General features: G+C 39.3%; 3 protein-coding genes and 1 long non-coding RNA gene across 5 annotated transcripts in view; 3 read left to right on the top strand and 1 right to left on the bottom strand.

Annotated features, from left to right (window-relative positions):
• The window catches only part of LOC137135738 (kinesin-like protein KIF27), a 29,531-nt gene extending 24,416 nt beyond the window's left edge, over positions 1-5,115 (top strand). The window contains exons 11-15 of the mRNA XM_067520263.1: positions 9-179; positions 329-508; positions 678-905; positions 1,079-1,277; positions 1,413-5,115. Of these exons, the coding sequence (XP_067376364.1) occupies positions 9-179; positions 329-508; positions 678-905; positions 1,079-1,277; positions 1,413-2,047 (1,413 nt within the window). The 3' untranslated portion in view covers positions 2,048-5,115. The remainder of the gene's footprint in view (positions 1-8; positions 180-328; positions 509-677; positions 906-1,078; positions 1,278-1,412) is intronic.
• On the bottom strand, positions 22-6,004 carry LOC137135743 (uncharacterized). Its single transcript, XR_010915488.1, has 3 exons — positions 5,871-6,004; positions 318-424; positions 22-131 (listed from the first exon to the last, which is right to left on the bottom strand). It is a non-coding gene; the product is annotated as an uncharacterized lncRNA (long non-coding RNA).
• gkap1 (G kinase anchoring protein 1) lies at positions 5,921-10,889 on the top strand. 2 transcript variants are annotated; one of them, XM_067520269.1, is made up of 11 exons: positions 5,921-6,169; positions 6,867-7,025; positions 7,313-7,390; positions 7,881-8,016; positions 8,178-8,206; positions 8,350-8,511; positions 8,702-8,788; positions 9,705-9,768; positions 9,893-9,963; positions 10,076-10,153; positions 10,469-10,889. In XM_067520269.1, exons 1-11 carry the CDS (start codon positions 5,921-5,923, stop codon positions 10,508-10,510), a joined length of 1,155 nt encoding a protein of 384 aa, XP_067376370.1. In that variant the 3' UTR covers positions 10,511-10,889. The 2 variants fall into 2 exon arrangements, with proteins under 2 accessions (XP_067376370.1, XP_067376371.1); XM_067520270.1 differs by lacking the exon at positions 7,313-7,390.
• Positions 10,890-11,843: 954 nt separating this feature from the next.
• Positions 11,844-18,596, top strand: LOC137135740 (ubiquilin-1-like). The gene is made up of 11 exons (XM_067520268.1): positions 11,844-13,160; positions 13,266-13,408; positions 13,959-14,086; positions 14,299-14,555; positions 14,786-14,959; positions 15,050-15,188; positions 15,393-15,514; positions 15,714-15,797; positions 16,082-16,197; positions 16,311-16,479; positions 16,935-18,596. The coding sequence occupies exons 1-11, from the start codon at positions 13,029-13,031 to the stop codon at positions 17,076-17,078; spliced, it is 1,608 nt and encodes a 535-aa protein (XP_067376369.1). The 5' UTR covers positions 11,844-13,028; the 3' UTR covers positions 17,079-18,596.
• The last annotated feature ends 406 nt before the right edge of the window (positions 18,597-19,002 follow it).

The following is a 19,002-nucleotide window of genomic DNA, read 5'->3' as shown; positions in this document are numbered from 1 at the left end:
TGCTGTAGCTGTGTGGCAGTAATTGGCTTGAGGTGGAGGAGGAGCGGGTGCTTCAGAAAAGAGCAGAGCTGCAGGAACTGGAGGAAGAGCTGAAGAGGAGAGAAGAGGTGCTACTGCACAGAGAAGCCTGTCTACAACAAAAAAACAAACTAAAGATCAATGTGCTACATTCCAGTCAGGTCAGCAAATATACATGTGTGCCCCTGTGGGATTTATTGTAAAATTTGTTTGTGATTTACCAACTATTGTAATAAAAGTTGTTTATCAATGATAAGTATAGATAAGGGCAACGTATAAAGTATGGAAGGTTTTGTTACTGTCTTTTCAGGTGCTGAGTCGGGACCTGCTGCATGTGTCAATGCAGTTGGAGTCGGTAGAGGAGCAGCTGCAGACCAGACCCACCGGAGGACTCACCAAAGAGGAACTGGAGAAGGAGAGAGACATGCTTAAAAAGAGAAGAGACACCCTAGATGCACAGCTAAAGGGAAATAAAGTGCTAAATGTGGAGGTCAGACAGAGCGAAAACATACATGTTGAATTACAATTAAATCAACACCATATGATTTATAGATTTCATAGGCTGTGGGAAACTTTCCTGTGTTAGACCTTATGTACTGTTATATTGTTCATTTGTGTACATTTCTCTTTCATTTGTTGATTTTGTATGTGTCGTGTAGGAGGAGCATTACCTGCTCCAACTGGATGAAGCCATTGAAGTTCTAGATATAGCTTTGGAATTTAAAAACCTCTCCATCCAGGAAAAACAGAACAAGTTGTTAATCACAGACTCCTCTTCACATCAGTCACAAAGCACTGAACCTGCTCAACTCTGTGACGTCATCAGGAAGGTGAAGAAACTCTCCCCACCTGAGGCTTTGGAGCTAATTGTCAAATATTTCAACAAGGTAAGACAAAATGCTTGTGTACAATATTCACCTCTACATCCAAGTTTTATGTGTTCTCTGCTCTGGTACAAATGCACAATATTTATCCAGTATCCTTGTAATGATGTTGTGTAGTAATATGTGTTACTCTACAATATTCTCTGGCTTCTTCCAACTTTCGCCCTCCTCTCCAGGTTGTTAGTCTTCGTGAGGCGGAACGCCATTTGCGTTTGCGTTGTGAAGAGCTGGAACTCCTAGCTGGTGAGCAAGAGTCAGCGCTGGAAAAGATGCAGGTTTCTATGCAGCGCCTGGCCCTGGATGCAGACCTCAGGCTCACCCAACAGCACAGAGACTATCAGAACAACATCCAGCTACTGCTGCAGAAACTTCAAGGTGAGGAAAACAATCAGCCTGAGCAACTATTTAACATTGTTTATTTCTTTCCCTTTCCATAATATTTGCACAGAAATTGTATATTGACTATTGCAGTTAGTTTACTTTTCTCTCCCTCTGTGTGTGTGTATTTAGAGGGTGCTACAGAAGAGGCACACCAGGCTATCAGTGAGAGACTGCAGCATCTGGAGAAAGAGCTGTTTTTCTATAAAAGTTCCAGTCGGCAGCTCAAAAAGAAACTCAAGGACGTTCTTAGTGCCCTACACCCAGATGGTGTGTTAGTTGGTGTTGGGCACCAGGACGATCAGCCAGCACAAACACAGAATGACAGACAACCACAAAACATGCAGATTCAAACAAGAGCAAACAAACCGCACACACACACTGAAGAGGTACAGACAGGGACACATATTGTAACAACATACGCGAAGATACACGCTGAGCAAGCTGACCAAAAGAACTATTCTAATATAAAGAAACTACATCAAACGCCCTCACCTTCTGAGCTCCAACTGCAAAAAAAGCCAACAATGCTTGAACACAAAAAGACACACACACATTCACAGGAGGGGAGTGAAAGAGAGACAGGTCACTGTAAGGAAAGTTTAGAAATGACACCGGTTCGTCTGTATCGCAGAGAGCTGAGACAGATCACCCCAGCTGACCTGCAGGTCTCTGGTTCTGCCAAAAGGAGGCGACAATCTGTTTTCAATAAATCTGTTGTCAATACCAGCACTGCTTCAGTACCAGATGACTCCAAAGAAGTATAGCAGTTTCTTGCTTTTGAATTTCAACCCCATAATTGAAAAAACCCATGGCTTTCAAGAGGATCTCCCCTTCAGAGGCAGAATCTTGACCACAAAGGCTGAAGGAATCTCTTGATTAACATAAGCTGCTCTTGCTTTAGAACTTGACAACAAAATCAGCAAAGAAATTGAAAAAATGCTTTTCTCTATCATGGTCACTTAACTACAAGCATAATTTTCCACCCCATACATATTTTATATGGAACAACAGAAGACAAGACATTTTGTATGAACACAAATCTATCAATCTCTCGTGAATATTGGTTCCAAAATAACATTCTCTTAGTTGATCAGTTATTCAAAGGGGATATTTCCCTACATACCTATAAGGACTTTTTACTGCAGTACAACATTCCTGCTACAATCGGAGATTATGCAAAGGTTTTTGGAGACATCTCGTCTGTCATGTGCATGTTATTTAAGCATTAACCAAGGATAAGTCACCATGTACTACTTCCTCTTACTCCGGTGCATTCTTCTACAGGCGAAATTTAGCTGTCCGTACAACCTCATAGCAAGAAAAAAATCTAGTTCAGAGAGATACCACCAAAACTGCACAAATGATCCGCTGTGACGACCATGAATTCACCGGATAAGCCGACAAAAAAAAAAAAAAAAAAACACAGACATTTTGCATTATTTTAGAACATTTTACTGTTTAGAGACTGCAAACTGTACAACTCGGAAGTATATCACAAATTTGCTCATTTTACTGGCTACATTTCATATTCATAAATGTAAATTCACTAGCAAAACACCTCAGTTCATAGTCTTCTCTAGGGAGCTCCAACAGTACATTTCTTCATTCTACTACTTAGAAAATACAAAGGCCATAAAAACGATTAAATGTACTATGTTAAAAATATTTGGTTAAATTATTCCTCCCTTGCACGATTCTGTTGTTGTTATTGTTTGTGAAATGTTACTGTACATCAGCATGTCTGTAAACTTGTTTAATGGCAATAAAGTTAAAAAAAGAGAATACCTTTATTTCTTGTTAATTGTGGACTATGCAAAAGCATAGGGCCCCAAGCCACCAGGGGGCCCAAAAGCGGCATGTTCGGCCTCTGAATTCAAATTACCTATCTTTATGTGCAGCTCTGTCGTGCGTTACTAAATCCCTTATATGCTTTAAAATAAATATTGGATATAAATAATATAAGCAGCAATGATAAGCTGTGGCTAGTGTTTTTGTGGCATAACAGTCATATTACAGCGCTGGGAGTGATTGACAGATACCCATCTTTCCCCTTAGGGAGGATAGAAGAAAACATGAAGAAAAACAGAATTCCAAATTACCTAATATTTTCCATGAAATAGTAACATTTCTAAGTTTCAGCATCTGATATGTTGTTTATGTTCTATTGTGAATAAAATATGGATTGATGAGATTAACAAATCATTGCATTTTCTTCACAGTAATGTGTACAGCAGATTCCAGTTTGGTGGTAAAGAATGGGTAGTGTTTCTTAAAACGTAACAATCGTTTCTCTAATCTTAAATATCTTATGGAAATGTTGCATGTTATGCTTGTTGGAAAATATTTAAGAAAGCGCTCATTCTTCATTCAAGAAAACTCCTTTTGCTTTCCATTACTTCCCAGAATGAAAAGCTGCCGAATGAAATAATGAGAACAATTTATGTCTTCAGTTTTTTTTAATAAACCCATATTTTCCTTTGTTAAACATATTGTGCCTCAGTTCTCAGAATACCAAAATTGGGAAAATTGCAAACTTGTTTCAGCTCTCACCACAAAAATGTACAACACTGCACATTTATTTTTGTCGCTTTAATTTAGGGATTTTAGTTTAAGAGTTTCAAGTTTCTAAAAACTACATTTGCAATTTATGAGTCTTTCTAACATACTATATTTTAAATGCTGACAACCTAATCTGCATTATATGAGAATGGCATAATACTTTAAAATGCAATAATCAGCACTTCTGAATTGAATAAACATTCATAAACATAAAATCGTAGCTTATTTTACTGTTTTCACAAGGTATATCAATTAAATTCACTATCTTTCGAACCCTTACAAACTAGTTAGTTTAGAAAAACAGACACAAGTAGGTAGACAAACATGTTTACTTATTCATAAATGTAATCAAATATGTCAGCAATAATTACCACCTAATTGGTCAGTATATACTGTATGTTTTCTTCACAGTGATATTAAGCTCATTAATGTTTTGGCATCTTTACAAATTGTTTAAATTGTTAAATGTTTTTTTCACATGAAATGAATGACTTAAAATGAAATTAATAAAACTGCATTCCATTATATCACTTTTACTTTATAATGTGTGGGCTCATTCCATCCCTTAACCCTAACCCAGGGATAGATTAACCCATGGAGTCATAGAGCAATGCAAGTTCCCCAACATACTGTATTGTGTTCCATTAATCAAGTTACCACATGGCAAACAAACCTTAGTTTTAGGCAAGCTGGGATCTGGATAATGCTCTGTGTCTTTCAGATTAATATTTCCTCACATCTAATAAAGAAAGAAAAAGAAGCATGTGTATTTGTTCTATTATATTTTTTTTTATAGTTGTACTTTACCTGTGTATTTGTATTTTATACAGTATTATAATTCTACTCTATGGGAGCTTCTGGTCCTGCATTGGGCAGTGTCACTTCTTTCAAGTGTGTTCTCTTGTGTTCTTGGAGGTTAAATGCTTGCATCTGTTTCACTCTGGATGGGAGTCATCTTGCCACTGACCCGATGAATAGCTTAGATGGTAAGAAACAACAACTCTGCTGATGAAACCATTAAACATTGCTAAATGTATTCCAATACAGCACTTGAGTATGTAGGGTTTGTGTTATTGTGGTATTTCCCAAAGATTTTCAACCTGCAGGGTGTGCAGGCAGAGGAGTGAGGCAGTAGATGAAAGTGATAGGTGGATTCAGGCATCCTAATACAAGACGTTCTGATCATGTGTACATTTAATAGGATATTACTTTCATTTTTCAGGGGCGTCAATAATTGCCAACAAATTGTACAATTTAGAAATAATAGCTCTTTAGAATATACCTTTGACTTTTTCTACAGTATCAAAATACTTGCCTTGTAGCCATGTATGTACACCCAATGGTGCACACAATATTTAATTTAGTGTAATTTCATTTCCACATTTTGAACAGATTTGGGCCAAACTATGCTTAGCTTGCGGCCCACAGTCACGGCGGTATACTGTGAGCAGACTTCTTTGTCACATCTGGCAACGCCACTCAGAGTCTTGCCTTGCGACTTTTTGGCACTGCTGGGCTGCCGTACACAGAAGCTCGCTGCTGGTTGCAAGTGAACGGTACCCGATAGTCCTCTCACGAACAGGTGAAAGTATTTTTTTAAATCAACTTTTCTCTTTAGTACTACTGGTTCTACGCATGTGGATCAGTTAACGAAAAGCAGAACACCAAAGCAAATCCATTAATGTGTTTTTGGCATTATACGCCATTATTTTGGCACTTATCTAACGTTAGAAGCTAACCAAATCAGCTAAGCGTTACATCGCTGGCTAGGTTAACTTGCTGCTATCTAAAGCTAACTACGTCTGTCACAAGACTGTTAGCGACGACACAGTGTAAATCCCCTATATTTATCCGAATTGCTGCATTTTTTTTTTTGGTAGAACATACTTCACGCTACGGTATAACACATCGCTTTAGCTAAATAACGTCAATGATTTTGGTCTAAATATGTTGATGTTTCTGTTTTTGAAGAGGCTTCTACTAGGCGCTTGCTCATTTTATGGTCGGCTTCAAGTTTTCCATACTGACCTGTTTTGTTATCTCGTTTTATTAGGATATTAGCAAGTTTCATCTTCGCAATGGCATCGTCTGCAATGATCACCGTCCCCACCACCGCCTCCCGTTTCGCCCTTCTCCAGATCGACTCGGATTCGGACTCCGATACCTCAGAACACGGGAAGACCACCACCAAAGGCGGACGGGACGCCTCCGGGAAGCCCCGGCAAGCAAAGGCAGGAGCAGCCGGGGGCAAGGCGGCTCAGGGCAACGACAAGAAGAAAGACAAGAAAAAGAAGAAGAAGGAACAGCAGCAGAGTGAGGCAAACGAAGTGAGTGATTGTTGGGACAGGAGGATCTCACGTCCCCCTCTCCTGTATTCATATGTGGCTTATCAAGCTGCAGACGTGGCCTCCTTGTTGTGGCAGACATAAATAGTGATTGTGCTCCTTTTATTGTTTCACTTCACCTTAACTGAAACTGCACAAGGTGCTGGCAGATGTTACGCTCCAGCAAGGAACAGGGAATTGAGAGTTTCTGCTGTTTAGTGCTGATGCAGTGCTAACTAAGAATGTAACCGGTGTTACTAGTTCTCCGTAGCACAATAGTTGTCAATACATAGATGAAATAACAAATGACTAACTGATTATGTACTGAAAGCAACACAGAAATGTCTGAGATGTGCTCTTCTGGTCCCGATATACAAAGCATATGAAGTTGACAGACTATTAAAAATGTAAAACTTTTTTTTCCCTTTTTCTCCTTTTTTATTTATATTGACCAAATGATTTAGTTATTGTGAGAATACGCAACACATATCTTTAGCACCTTTAACTCTTATTTAAACAGATAAATTCCCCCTGTCATAATTACCTTTTTTATATTTAAGGGCGAGCTAGCCAAAACAAATACCTACTACCCCCCGAAGGGCAATAAGAAGTTCAGGCACAAATACAGTTTCTAATCCTGCTCCTGATTTAAGGTCATTAAATCATTGTTTGGATTAAATTTTGTCCCTCTGTCTACCAGTTACGTAATCTGGCCTTCAAGAAGATTCCTCAGAAGTCTTCTGCCCCGCCTCCGTGTTTGTCCCTGTCCGAAATAGCCAGTGAACTTCTCAGTCCTCCATCAGGGGACCTCGATATACCTTCAGAGGGGTGGCAGCAGTGGAAGCAGAGGGATGAGCAGGTAAGAGAAAACAGCCTCTCCTGGCCAATGATGTTCACTGGATATATGGAGTCGATCAGGGGTTAGCGCTAGATGAGTAGTTGTACTGGCATCTTTTATGTGAATCATCCAGAAGCAGGTTATTGCATTAGATTTTAGATACATTTGCTTGTCACCCCTCTCCTTCTCCTGTTGCACCAAGTCCTCTCTGTTGCAGGCATTAGAAAGGCCAGCTTGTCTTACCTTACAGACATTACTCAGTGTTTCCCTATATGTGGCTGTGCTCATTGTCCTCCTCCCCCTTTTAGATTACCACTGAACTATATGAAGCAGACTTGGAAAAGGCCTTGATTCTAAGTAAATTGGAGTATGAACAACAAAAACAGGTACATCCTGTTCACCTCTTTTAAACTACATATTAGCTGGTGCGTAGTTGTCAGAGTCTCTAGCTCTTAATTTGTTGCACCCTTCATCTCAGTGTTACTCTAAATGTAAGGTTTCTTATAGTCAGTATTTCCCACTTGCTGTCAGAGTTGCTGTCTGAAACTTAGCGTAATGTCATTTTTTCAGAAATGACTGCGTCAGAATTCTCACACACTGCTGTCAAATTTAACTTTTACACAGGTTTTTACATTACTATCACACATTCACATTCATTTCATAGTTATTGTTTGATTTATAATCCTAAACAGTGGAAAACGATTCCTCTGTCATAATAATTGCAAGTAGCATTGTATGAATATAAAATTATTTTCTAGGTTATAAGGGACTTGGTATCAGTGTTGATTAAAAACCATAATCAATGTAGTAATTAATTTAGCACTTGAGGGATCTTAGTTATAAATTAATGTCAAATGATGTGCTTTTAATTGGCAGAACACTACACACACATCTTCACCAAAGTCAAGGGGAGGAAAAGAAGTTGGTGGGAAGAAGGAGAAAAAGAAGAATCAGCAGCCAAAAGACAAAAAGACAGTTTCACTGCAAGACTTCCAGGCGGAAGGCAGTGTAGGTAAGGGAAACAGATATATTTTATATTCTGCAGACCATAGACCAACAGGCTCCCAGGATACAACCTATAATCTCTACTCTCTTCAGGGGAGAAACTGTATTTCTCTCTCAAGGAAAATTGTTTCAGTAACATTTATTAAGTTTTACTTAATCTATTTGCAGAACATTTGAATAGGAAACAAGAGAAAGAGGTGAGCAAAAGTATATATTGTAGAAAAATACAGTTTAAAATGATTATTATCTATAAGTAATATGTACAATGTTTTATTTGACACCAAATACCACCTGTTATGTCGCACACCACTGTTGAAACACTGACTACATTTACATGCAGGACACCAGAGCAGCTAACCCAGCACTAGGTATTGGGCAGGAGGAGCGTTTTTTTAATAAGCTGGAAGATGACGTCAGTCGGATTATCCAACAAGAAAAAAGACGAGAACAGTACGCTAACAGCCAGGGTCAGGAAAACAACACGTCCACAGAACATGAACAGGTGAGTGGACAGACACAAACACAAAAGTTGTCTTTATTAGTCTGTTAGGTCTGCCCTTACAGACACATCTATCCATGTTTTAAGTGACTGAGAAAATCTGATGTCGCTCAGCTTTTATTTTCCTTACGTAGCGGACTTGGATGTATAAATCTGTTCCGACTTATTCTTGTCTCACTGTCCTTTCTTTTAGGACCCCCGAGCTGAACAGCTGAAGTACGAGCTGGAGAAGAAAGACGAGGAAATTCATAAGTTAAAAAAGACCATCTTAGAGTGGGAGGTCAGCTGTCATAAGCACGCACTCAATTTTCATCTACTTAGTTTAGCAGATTATAATCTCACACAATTTGCCATTTATAGAAAAGGCCTTCTATTGTTAACTGCGGTATGCGTTTGTTGTCTTAAAGGTGCTTTTATGCCTCTAGGCTACAGTCTCTTTTGTTAAAGCAAAGATGTGCTCACCTTGCTTTAATATTGATGGTGTTGTTAAAACCAGGAATTAAGAAAATACTGACAATGGTTTATCATTACAGCTGCGTATAGCAGAAAAAACACTGCGATCTTAAAGCAAATAAAACGAAACAAAACATAAAATGGGCAGATTGAGGATAGTTACGTTCCTAATAACTATATTGAAAAGTTGCAGAAAAGCTTTTTTTTTTTTTTTTTTTTCTTCCTCCATTGGTGGGGGAGATAAGTACATTTACTTAGGTATTGTACAATTTTGCGATATTTCTACTTTTACTTGCTTATTTAAATTTTCCCTATCTTTCAATTTCACAACATTTTCGAGGGAAATATTGTACTTTTGCTGTATTTATTTGAACTGAAGCCACTAGGCAATAAAAAAAATATTGATCCCCTGGTGTAAGAGTCACAAGCTAAACATCGCTATGTAAAGTAATACTATTATTATTGAAAGCATTCGATCATTGAAACAGCAAATAGGGTAGATGTAATGTAAAGTTCTACGCTGTGATAGTGACACTTATTTTTAAAAACATAGATCTGGGTACCTTTTGTTATTGTTAGTTTAATCTCTGAATTCCTTTAGATTCTAATGGAACTAATGATGACACATTTCTAGATTGGAAAAAGTCATGGCTATAGCCCTTTAAACCACAGTAGCATGTTCCACTTCTCATCATCTTTCTGTTGTGGCAAAAGTTATTTCCTCTTTCTCACCACTTTTTCAGGTAAAATACAAAGAGGTTAAAGCAAGAAACGCCCAGCTGCTTAAGATGCTCCAACAGGGAGAAAGTGAGTTTGATTATCAAAAAAATTACACACAGCCGCTTATTCATTTTGACTTCTTTTTATGTTGCTTTTTCCTAATCGAGACTTAATGTGATTTGTCTGTCCGCTTTGAATCTCTCTCCTTCAGTGAAGGATAAAGCAGAAATCCTTCTATTAGTAGAAGAGTTACTACATATCAAGGAGGAACTGTCATCACAGGTATGGTTTAGTAAGATAAAGATTATGACAGAATGGTGCATGTGGGAGTGATTTGTACATAAATACTCATTTATATGTAAGTTGTATTTTTTTATTTCTTTTATTTTTTAAGGTAACATTACTACATGCTGCTCTTGAACAAGAAAGATCTAAAGTTAAAGGTCTGCAGTCAGAACAGCCAAAGCATCAGGTAAGTGTGAAAATATGTACTTTTTCATCTACTTACATCTGATTAGAGTATAGAAATTTGACCATAGCAAAGAATAATGGTTGAATCTGTAGTATTTGTTCATCCAATCTGTGGATTTAGTAGAATATCCTGCATATTTTCTTTAAGCTGTGTCCCTTGCTGATGATGAAATATATACACTACCCAAAATTCCTAAGTTTAGAATTTATTTTTCTCTTAGATCTTTCTTTTTGATTTATCAACTTCTAACTTGAATTAGGTCTTTGTCACACTTATACATTAATTGTGTTCTTTCTGGGCTTTTCTGGTTTGCAGGGGAACAAGAAGGGAAAGAGAGGCTCAGAGATGGATCTATGACTATTGCAAATATAATAAATGAACATTTGGTGAAAAACACTAGTGATTATAATCCGGGTTGTCCTTCCTGTATTTAGTTTTTAAGCTCAGGCTCCATGTCAGCATAAAATGCATGTCCCCCTAATTTCCCACACATACGGGTTACAATCCAGGATGCGTTATGCAGGCCAGCAAGAATTACAGAAGCTTTTTACAATGATTGTGCTGGGGTGGTGGCTCAGCACAGTGCTGCCCTATGCAGAGTGCCACTGCTTCTCTAATACTTTTGGAAGATGTGTGCCTGATCTTTCTGTGGGTTTTAATGCCAACATGATGGATGTGTAATGTATTTTTTTTGTCTTTCTCACTGCAAAGTAAATAAATTACTCAGTGAACAGTTCTTTCTTTTGCTGAATATTACATATTTCTCTGAAATTCAAAATGAATTTGTATTGGCTCAATGTTTATTTTTTTTTATGGGTAGGCATATCAGCCATCTGAAACTTCCTGGCATTATGGATAATAAGAACAGGATTTGTCAAAATCCAAGTAAAGGCTTGAAAAAATTAGAAACAATAACATTTGCATTTGTTCATTTGGCAGATTCCCTTATTCAAAAAGTCGTGAGGTAAAAGTGAACAAAAATCTTAGTCATGGAAAAAACATCAAGACAAAGTGCTTTTTTTTTTCACACAATGTTTTTTTTGAGCAGTTTTTTTTGAATGCGGGGAGTGAGGCTGCTGAGTATGCAGAGTTTGGCAACTCATTCCACCATCGTGGGATCATAGACAAGATGACCAGCGCCTGCACAATGAGTCGGTTTATATAATGGAATGGAAAACAGCACTGTGGCACACAGGTAGGAAAGCTGTGAAAGTTAAAAAATGTGCTCCTCACAAGATGCCTTTAAAAGGTTCGTCTAGATAAGAACGAGGCCATGCCAGAGATGCCAAGTCGGAGAATGCAGACAGGAGGATCTGATGGTTCACCGTGTCAAAGGCTGGAGATAGATCAAACAGGATTAAGACAGAAGACTGACCCACAGCTTTTGCACCCTTTAGGGTTTCCACAACAATCAGTAGTTTTTTGTGTTTTTGTGACCTGGTTGAAATCAAGGAGGTTGCTTTGAGAACAAAAATGTAAAAGTTGATTGAAGATTGCCCATTTAAGGGCCTTGGCCAGAAATGGAAGAGGAGTGATAGGTCTCATTCTCAACAAGGGCCTTCTTAAATTAGCTAGGGAAAGTGCCTGTTGTGAGATATACAAATGATTTATGTAATGGCAGTGATTAGTGCAGTTGCTTAAAGGAACTTGGAAGGGATGGGATCCAGAGAACAGGTGGTAGGATGGTGAGAGAGGAGGGGGGTTGATGCATTGTACTTAGAGTGGAGAACAGAGGATGTGGAGTGGGGTAGAGGAGTCGCTGAAAGTGGACAACTGCTGACTAGTTTAGTTTTGGTAGTATTCAGTTTTATCCCTGGCAGTGCTGTGACAAAGACTCAAGCAGTCCCTGATATTCAGCACAAACTGACAGTCTTTAATTTGTGCAACTTCCTCTCAGCACTCCTGAAGTGCATTGACCACAGATTGGCAGTGAGACGTGGATTAGGAGCTGAGAGAGGAGCACATCGGAAAGATGGGGCAGAGACTATCCAGAGAGGTGGCAGGTTTATTGCAGAAGCTGTCAGTGGTGGTGTCTTTATCAAGAATGGAGAAGTCCTGTGGTGGGGGACGGGGTTACGGGGACCAAGGAAGTGACTGAGATGATTTCCGTGGTGCACGTCCAAGTGAGAATGAGGTCCACGTAGTTGCCAGCTTAGTGGGTTAGGGGTGTGGGGATCAGTCTCAGGTCAACCCTGTTCAGAAGTGCAAGGACTTCAGTGGCCTTATAGTGTCCAGGTGGATGTTCAGGTCTTCCAAGATGATGGCAACGGGACATATCAAGCAGCATATCAAGTTTATAACAGAAGTGACCCAGCTGTGGTCGATGTATCAGCACAGTAATCTGTTGAAGGTTTCTGCAGTGGAAAACTTCCAGGTGTCAGCCATGAAAATAAGAATAAGCTCCATGATCATGTAACATTAAAATATGTTGGAGGCGGTTACAAAAATGATTGTATCGCTATTGCAGTTTGTGTTGTAGAACGTAACAAAACATTGCAAATGAAATGCAAGTAGATGGACATACTTGACTGGAGACTTTCTTTTTCTTTTCTATTTTTATTGAAGTTGGCAAAGTAATTTGCATGGACGCAACAATGACATTCGGTGTATGTACGTGATGTAGTGATGTACTATATCTTTAAGCGGACTGCGCGTTACATAACTGGAGCCACAATGACTCACCAACTTAAACGGTCAAATATAAGCGTTAACAAGGCGCACAGTGTCCTCCCATACTCGAAAAGTCCTGCATGTCCACCTCCTTGTCGGAGCTGGCACGTCAACACACGTTTCTGCCGAGTCATCGATAGACTAGCACCTCCGCTCGTGCGCTCTGGTCCGCTCATCTTTCATCGTCTGCGCAGACGGGACTGAGATGTCAGACGTGAAGAAAGCAGAACTTGCAGCACCGGGTGAATGTCCCAGGAATGTGAGGATCCGTGTTGCTGTGAAAAGTCTCTCGGAGAACCAAGAGTTCACCGTTAGCGGAGACTGCACCGTCAGACAGGTAGGAGACCAACCGCACGCGCTGTGTCTGGACTGCATGTCAGCTTAGTGCGCAAAATTGATTTGAAGTGACTTCGTTATAATATTTGTGTGTGTAAACATGCAGTTGAAACTGGGACTGTCAGAGCGCATGGGAGCCTCAGCACAGCAGCTGGTGCTGATCCACTCGGGCCGGGTCCTCAGAGAGACAGAAGTCCTGAGTCACCTTAGAGGACAGGATAAACTGGTCAGCCTGTGCATGCTACTAAGGTACAAGCACTAAAACCCCATAAATTCACCTTTATTTATAGTAATGTAGAGTGTGTGTACCTTTTATACAAAGATACTGTCTACTGAAAAACCAGTAGAGGACTGTGAGATGAAACTAGTCACTTGCTTCTGTCGCTCAGAGACGGTCTGTCTTTTCGTTTCTAATGGCACTGACAATTCTGAAATCTGGCATTAGCACAATGTCTCGGGTTTGTGATTGTATTCTCATTTTCTATAGTACAACATTTACTTCTTAAATATTTTTTTCATTTTAGCCATGATTACCCATTGAAAAAATGTCAACTAAATGTGCAGGAAAAATACATGAAGTGCAGCAAGTTATTATACATTAATAGCTCATCAGTTTTGTCCCACATCAGCCTTCAGTTAAATGTGTTTTTTTTTTTTTTATTGTTAAGATGTCTTGGATTGGTGTGTTCAACAAGTTTACATAAACTTAACATGTGCCTAAAACATGTGAAGTAGATTCATACAGTGTTTCTACAACACATCTAGAATTCTACATTCTAATTCAGTCCCTGCTTCTCAGCCCCCAGCAGTCATCGGCTGCACCCACCGATGATTGGTCTTCAGAAGAGATCCAAACCGACTTCAGAGCTGTTCTTGGCCATGACCATGACAACGCCACACCCTCTCCCACCTCTCCCTTATGTCTGGGTAGGTAATGCAGATCACAAGACCTCCCCTTGCCTCCAATTATTTGGTGCATTTGTGTTTAATTTTGCTTTTTTAACAGCAGTTTCCATGCCTCACATTTGCCGTGCTGTCTCTCTTGGCTTATAGAGCTGCTGTGGAATTATCAGATTCAGCTCAGCTCTCCAGTGCTTGTACATACTCCTGTTCTTTTAACTCTGATCTTGTTACCATAGTGGAAGATCTGGACAATCTTGGCCTAACAAACAGCGGACCTGGCTTCTTCCCCTCAATCCAGTGCCAGATGGAAAAGCAGGTGCCAGCTGACTCAGAGATGCTGTGCCGTGTTCTGAGCAGTCCCTTCATGCAGAGCACCCTCTCCTCCTCCTCCAGTCCTGAACTGACCAGGCAGCTCATTCTGTCCAATCCCCAACTACAGCAGCACCTAGAGAGAAACCCAGAAGTGCTTAACAACACAGATGGAATAATTCAGGTGGGTGTAGATTAGGCTCATCCCGTTAGAGGTACAGATCAAGTTGTGAGTGGCAGCCACTACAATATGTCAGTTCAGCATGTGTTTTTCATATATTCTCTGTGTGTAACATGAATAGGTAAGACATGTATGTCATTTTTCATTTCACTGCACCTTGAACGTAGCTGCTCTCTATTTCACTAATTTCTTTCACATGTTCAAAGTCTTCCTGAACTCACTTCTGTTTCCAGGTGTTGGAGCTTGTGAGGAACCCTGACATGATACAGGACGCAATCCAAAACAAAGACCGAGCACTAGACGATTTGCAGCCAGAGCAGGACAACCCTGAAACCGTTACTGATCATTCTGATGGTCCTCAACAGGCTGAAGGAAAAATACAGACACATGATGCACAACTACCACAGGTAAAGCTCTAAGGATGAAGTTTCCCTGAATTATCTATTTAGATTTGGCCAAACCATGCTTGTGTACACAATTCCACTCTCTAAAACCAGATACACCCAGTGGTGAATAAAACATGTACACCTGAAGGAGAGAGGGGCCAGACCACATCTTTCCGCAGTGATTCAACAGATCCTCTTAGAGAACTGTCAGCCACACCCAGAGCTCATCCAAACCCTCAGCAAACTGCAGGTACAAAACCACAAATCCACAAATTTACACACGAAATTACCTTTTTTAAAAAACCTAATCAGACAACTAAAGCCATCTATCACAAAAAAACAAGTACAGTGCATCTGATTAATTTAGTTAAAAAGTTTTATTATTTGTGTTGATTATTATTTTCACTTTTCATGATCAGTTCTTTATTTTGTGGTGTCCTCCTTCTGGTGTCAGGCATGCAGTCATTGCTGAAAGAAATCTTGGCGAGTCCAGGTCTGATGGAGAGCCTGCTGTCTGGGCCATACATCAGTAGTCTTCTGAATTGCCTCAGCCAGAACCCTGACCTGGCTGCACAGGTGACACACAAATCCATCACAGGGAACAAAATGCAGGCACTCAAATGTGTTTTTACCAGCCATCTGCTGAGATCTCTACATCATTGCTGTTGTCCCACCTCCTTTTTTGTTTAGATACCCTCTTAATCTCTCCCCACAAATTCCACACACTCGGACTGGTTTTATAACCTATACTACTGTTATATTCTGACTCCTTAAGATGCTGCTGAGTCACCCATTGTTCTCAGGAAATCTGCAGCTGCAGCAGCAGATAAGACAGCAGCTTCCTCTCTTCCTGCAACAGGTCTGATTACTCTCACTGTTAATCTTTATTTAGCAGCTGTCTTGTAGCACACATATAATCAATAATGGTAATTGTTTGATACATGCGTCATCCACTGTTATTGGAACACATTCACAGTATTTATTCTTGAACTGATAACCCACACACATTCTTAAAAAATAAAATAAAAAACAAGCAAACTTTTTAGCAATGCTAAAACATTCTGTTAAACATTCTAGTCATGGTGGTGAAGATTCTTTATGTTCTAACACTATACTTAATTATTAATTGTCAATGATTTGCAGATGCAGAGTCCAGAGCTGCTGTCAGCTTTGTTGAATCCCAGAGCTATGGAAGCTGTGCTACAGATCCACCAAGGCCTACAAACTCTGGCTGCAGAGGCTCCTGACCTCATACCTCTGTACATAAAAACAGACATCACACCTCAATCAAAAGGCATCTTTTTGATTTAGGTTTTTGGGTATAGATATAGTGTAAAATGTTTTAAGAGTAACCCTGCACATCTTCTTGTAGGTCTGGACTTGGAAACACTGAAGCCAGTGGTAATGCTGCCCCTGAGCTCAAGTCGGCCTCTGTCCTGAACAGCCAATCAGGGAATGGTCCTCAGGTTGCTACGGTGACAGAGCAGCAGCAGCAGTTTGTACAACAGATGCTACGGGCACTGGCTGACACCAGTAATGTGGTAATTTAGAATATGCTACAACATTTCCCTTATTGTGAACTTACAAAGCTTCAGAGCCCACTGTACAAAGCACAAACACAACCTGGAGGTTTTGAAAAATGATGTTCCCAAAACCATTCCAACAGTGATGTGGTGCAGCAGCATGATATTATCTTACACCACATCTGACCACGTCCAGCTGTGACGTTCAGGGTGTTGTCAGAAGTTTAACAGACTTATAAATGGTAACCTGTAGAGGGCAGTGCAGCTGTGTTTTCTCTTTCATAAACATTTATTATGCATTTATTTGTGATCAAATAGGAAAATACAGTATGGCCAATTTAACATAAGAGATGCACATTTTGTCAAATGGAATGGTTTGCTTTTATTTCCACCCGACCTCTTTATTTATTCTTTATGATTTTGTTATTTTAACAACTCTGTCTTTAATTGACTTTCTTGTCATATCCTTTAAGGTCCATTGTGAGGAGGCTGAGTTCCAGGAGGAGCTAGAGCAGCTGAGCTCAATGGGCTTCAGAGACAGACAGGCAAACCTTCAGGCCCTCATTAGCACGGGAGGAGACCTCACTACTGCAATCCAACAGTTGCTTAGTCTCTGACACACATGTAGATGTTGATCTGAAAAGACAGCAAATGCACATACTATAAATGCTGTATTTGTATATACACAATAACTCTTAAATATACTATCTACCTGATTACAAAGTGCTGTATGTTATACTTCTATATAAATTCTGTTTGCAATAGTAAATTATATATAGTCTTGGCACAAAAGTCACCCTTTGGTCCACTACTTGTTTTTCTTTACCCAAATCAAAATTCTAAAGATAATCTGTGGCATATGATGTACAGACTGTATAGCCACGTGAGGAAATTATTTGATTTTGACTTTGGACTACATAAATACATAAAAACATAGGTTTTCTTCTTATTAAGTGAGAACTAATAAAATGCACACATACATTAGGAGGGAACTGTATGTCCTTTTTGTCTTTATGTATTATTAATATCTGTGCAGTCACCATAGATCTCAGCTTGTACAAGTTTCATCTCAGCCACCTGGACATACTGTAATCTAATGAAGCATTTAACATTCAGAGACTGAGGGTTCACACTCTTGGTCAGTCAGCAAGCTAAAACAGGAGCACAATCTGTTCTTGCAACTTTCCTTTGCTTCTGTGTGTTGAGGCAGACACTACAATGCAGGATTCATCTCCAAAAAGTTCCAAACAGGGTGATGTTTGCAAAGCCAAAAAGTTATTATGAATATTAATAGACACCTACAACACGTTGATGATTTAATTTGCATAGGTCAATCAGTTCTTAGAAACCCTATGTGTCTGTTTTTCACTGCACTAACATATGATGCCTGAGAATTTCTTTCTTCGCCTCCTACATCCATGGTCACTATAATGTTCAGATGTTCCACAGCAAGTGCAGCAGTGCAATTCTTGGGCAGTACTCTGCTGATAATATTTATTTTTAAATATGTTGATTATTTTTTATTTTTATGATTACTATATCAATAGATAAAATTTAATATATTAATTTAGTTTAAATCTGATGTAAAAACTTGAAACTTGAAAGTACTTGTCTGGGATAACAAAAAAGTTCAAATCCCAAAGATATTCAGTTTGCAATTATTATAGATAAACAGCAAATGCTATTGTTAGAGAAGTTGTAACACATACTGTTGTTCTCAGAGATGGTGTAGAGCTTAAAAACACACCTGTCTTAGTAAAGACACATTAAATACAAACCAGTCTGCGACCTTCTTTAATTTGGATTTTCTCTGCTAATATCTAAACTTGTACATTTCAATTATGAACACAAGGGGGGGCGGTTACACTTCTTCATTTGCTAGTATGGTCTGCATAGCTGGAATTATGCAGACAAAACACATATTTTTTTTTACGAGAAACAAATAGTGTCTATGCTGCAGCATTGCAGGCTTTGTGCTAATTTGTAATTTATTAATTTGTTATTATTTTCTATTACTTAACCTCCAGTGTAAAATATTGGCTTTCAGTTTTAGCTCTGCAGTGGTGTTGACCGTTAAAGAAAACAACAATTGGTAAAAAAAATCATAGTTAAAAATAACCCCACACAAGCACAAAGTAACATTTAAAGATAATTTTGAGAAACAGTGGTGAATAATAGTTTATGTGGTTGTGTCAAGGTCTTTCTGTTTTCTATTCCAATGTTTGTGTCCTTGCTCTCAAAGACCTAGGGGTTTAACTGACACACAAGACAAGTACTCCAACATCAGATATGTGCGTATGGGATCCACTTGACAACCTTTGTGTGTTTGTCTCTTGCAGCCTGACTGATGGGTGTTTAATCTCCAGTACAGTGTGTGTGTGTGTGTGTGTGTGTGTGTGTGTGTGTGTGTGTGTGTGTGTGTGCACATGCCAGTTTGTCTGGATGTGTGAGATATGAGAGTAGCCAGGGTTTTTTACTGGATTAGAAGCTCCTAAAATATTCGGGTAGAGGTTTGGAGATGAGTCACGTCACAAAAACAGC

Source organism: Channa argus, chromosome 11 (assembly GCF_033026475.1).
Source record: "Channa argus isolate prfri chromosome 11, Channa argus male v1.0, whole genome shotgun sequence".
NCBI lineage: Eukaryota > Metazoa > Chordata > Actinopteri > Anabantiformes > Channidae > Channa > Channa argus.
This window is presented reverse-complemented; position numbering and strand designations above follow the sequence as displayed.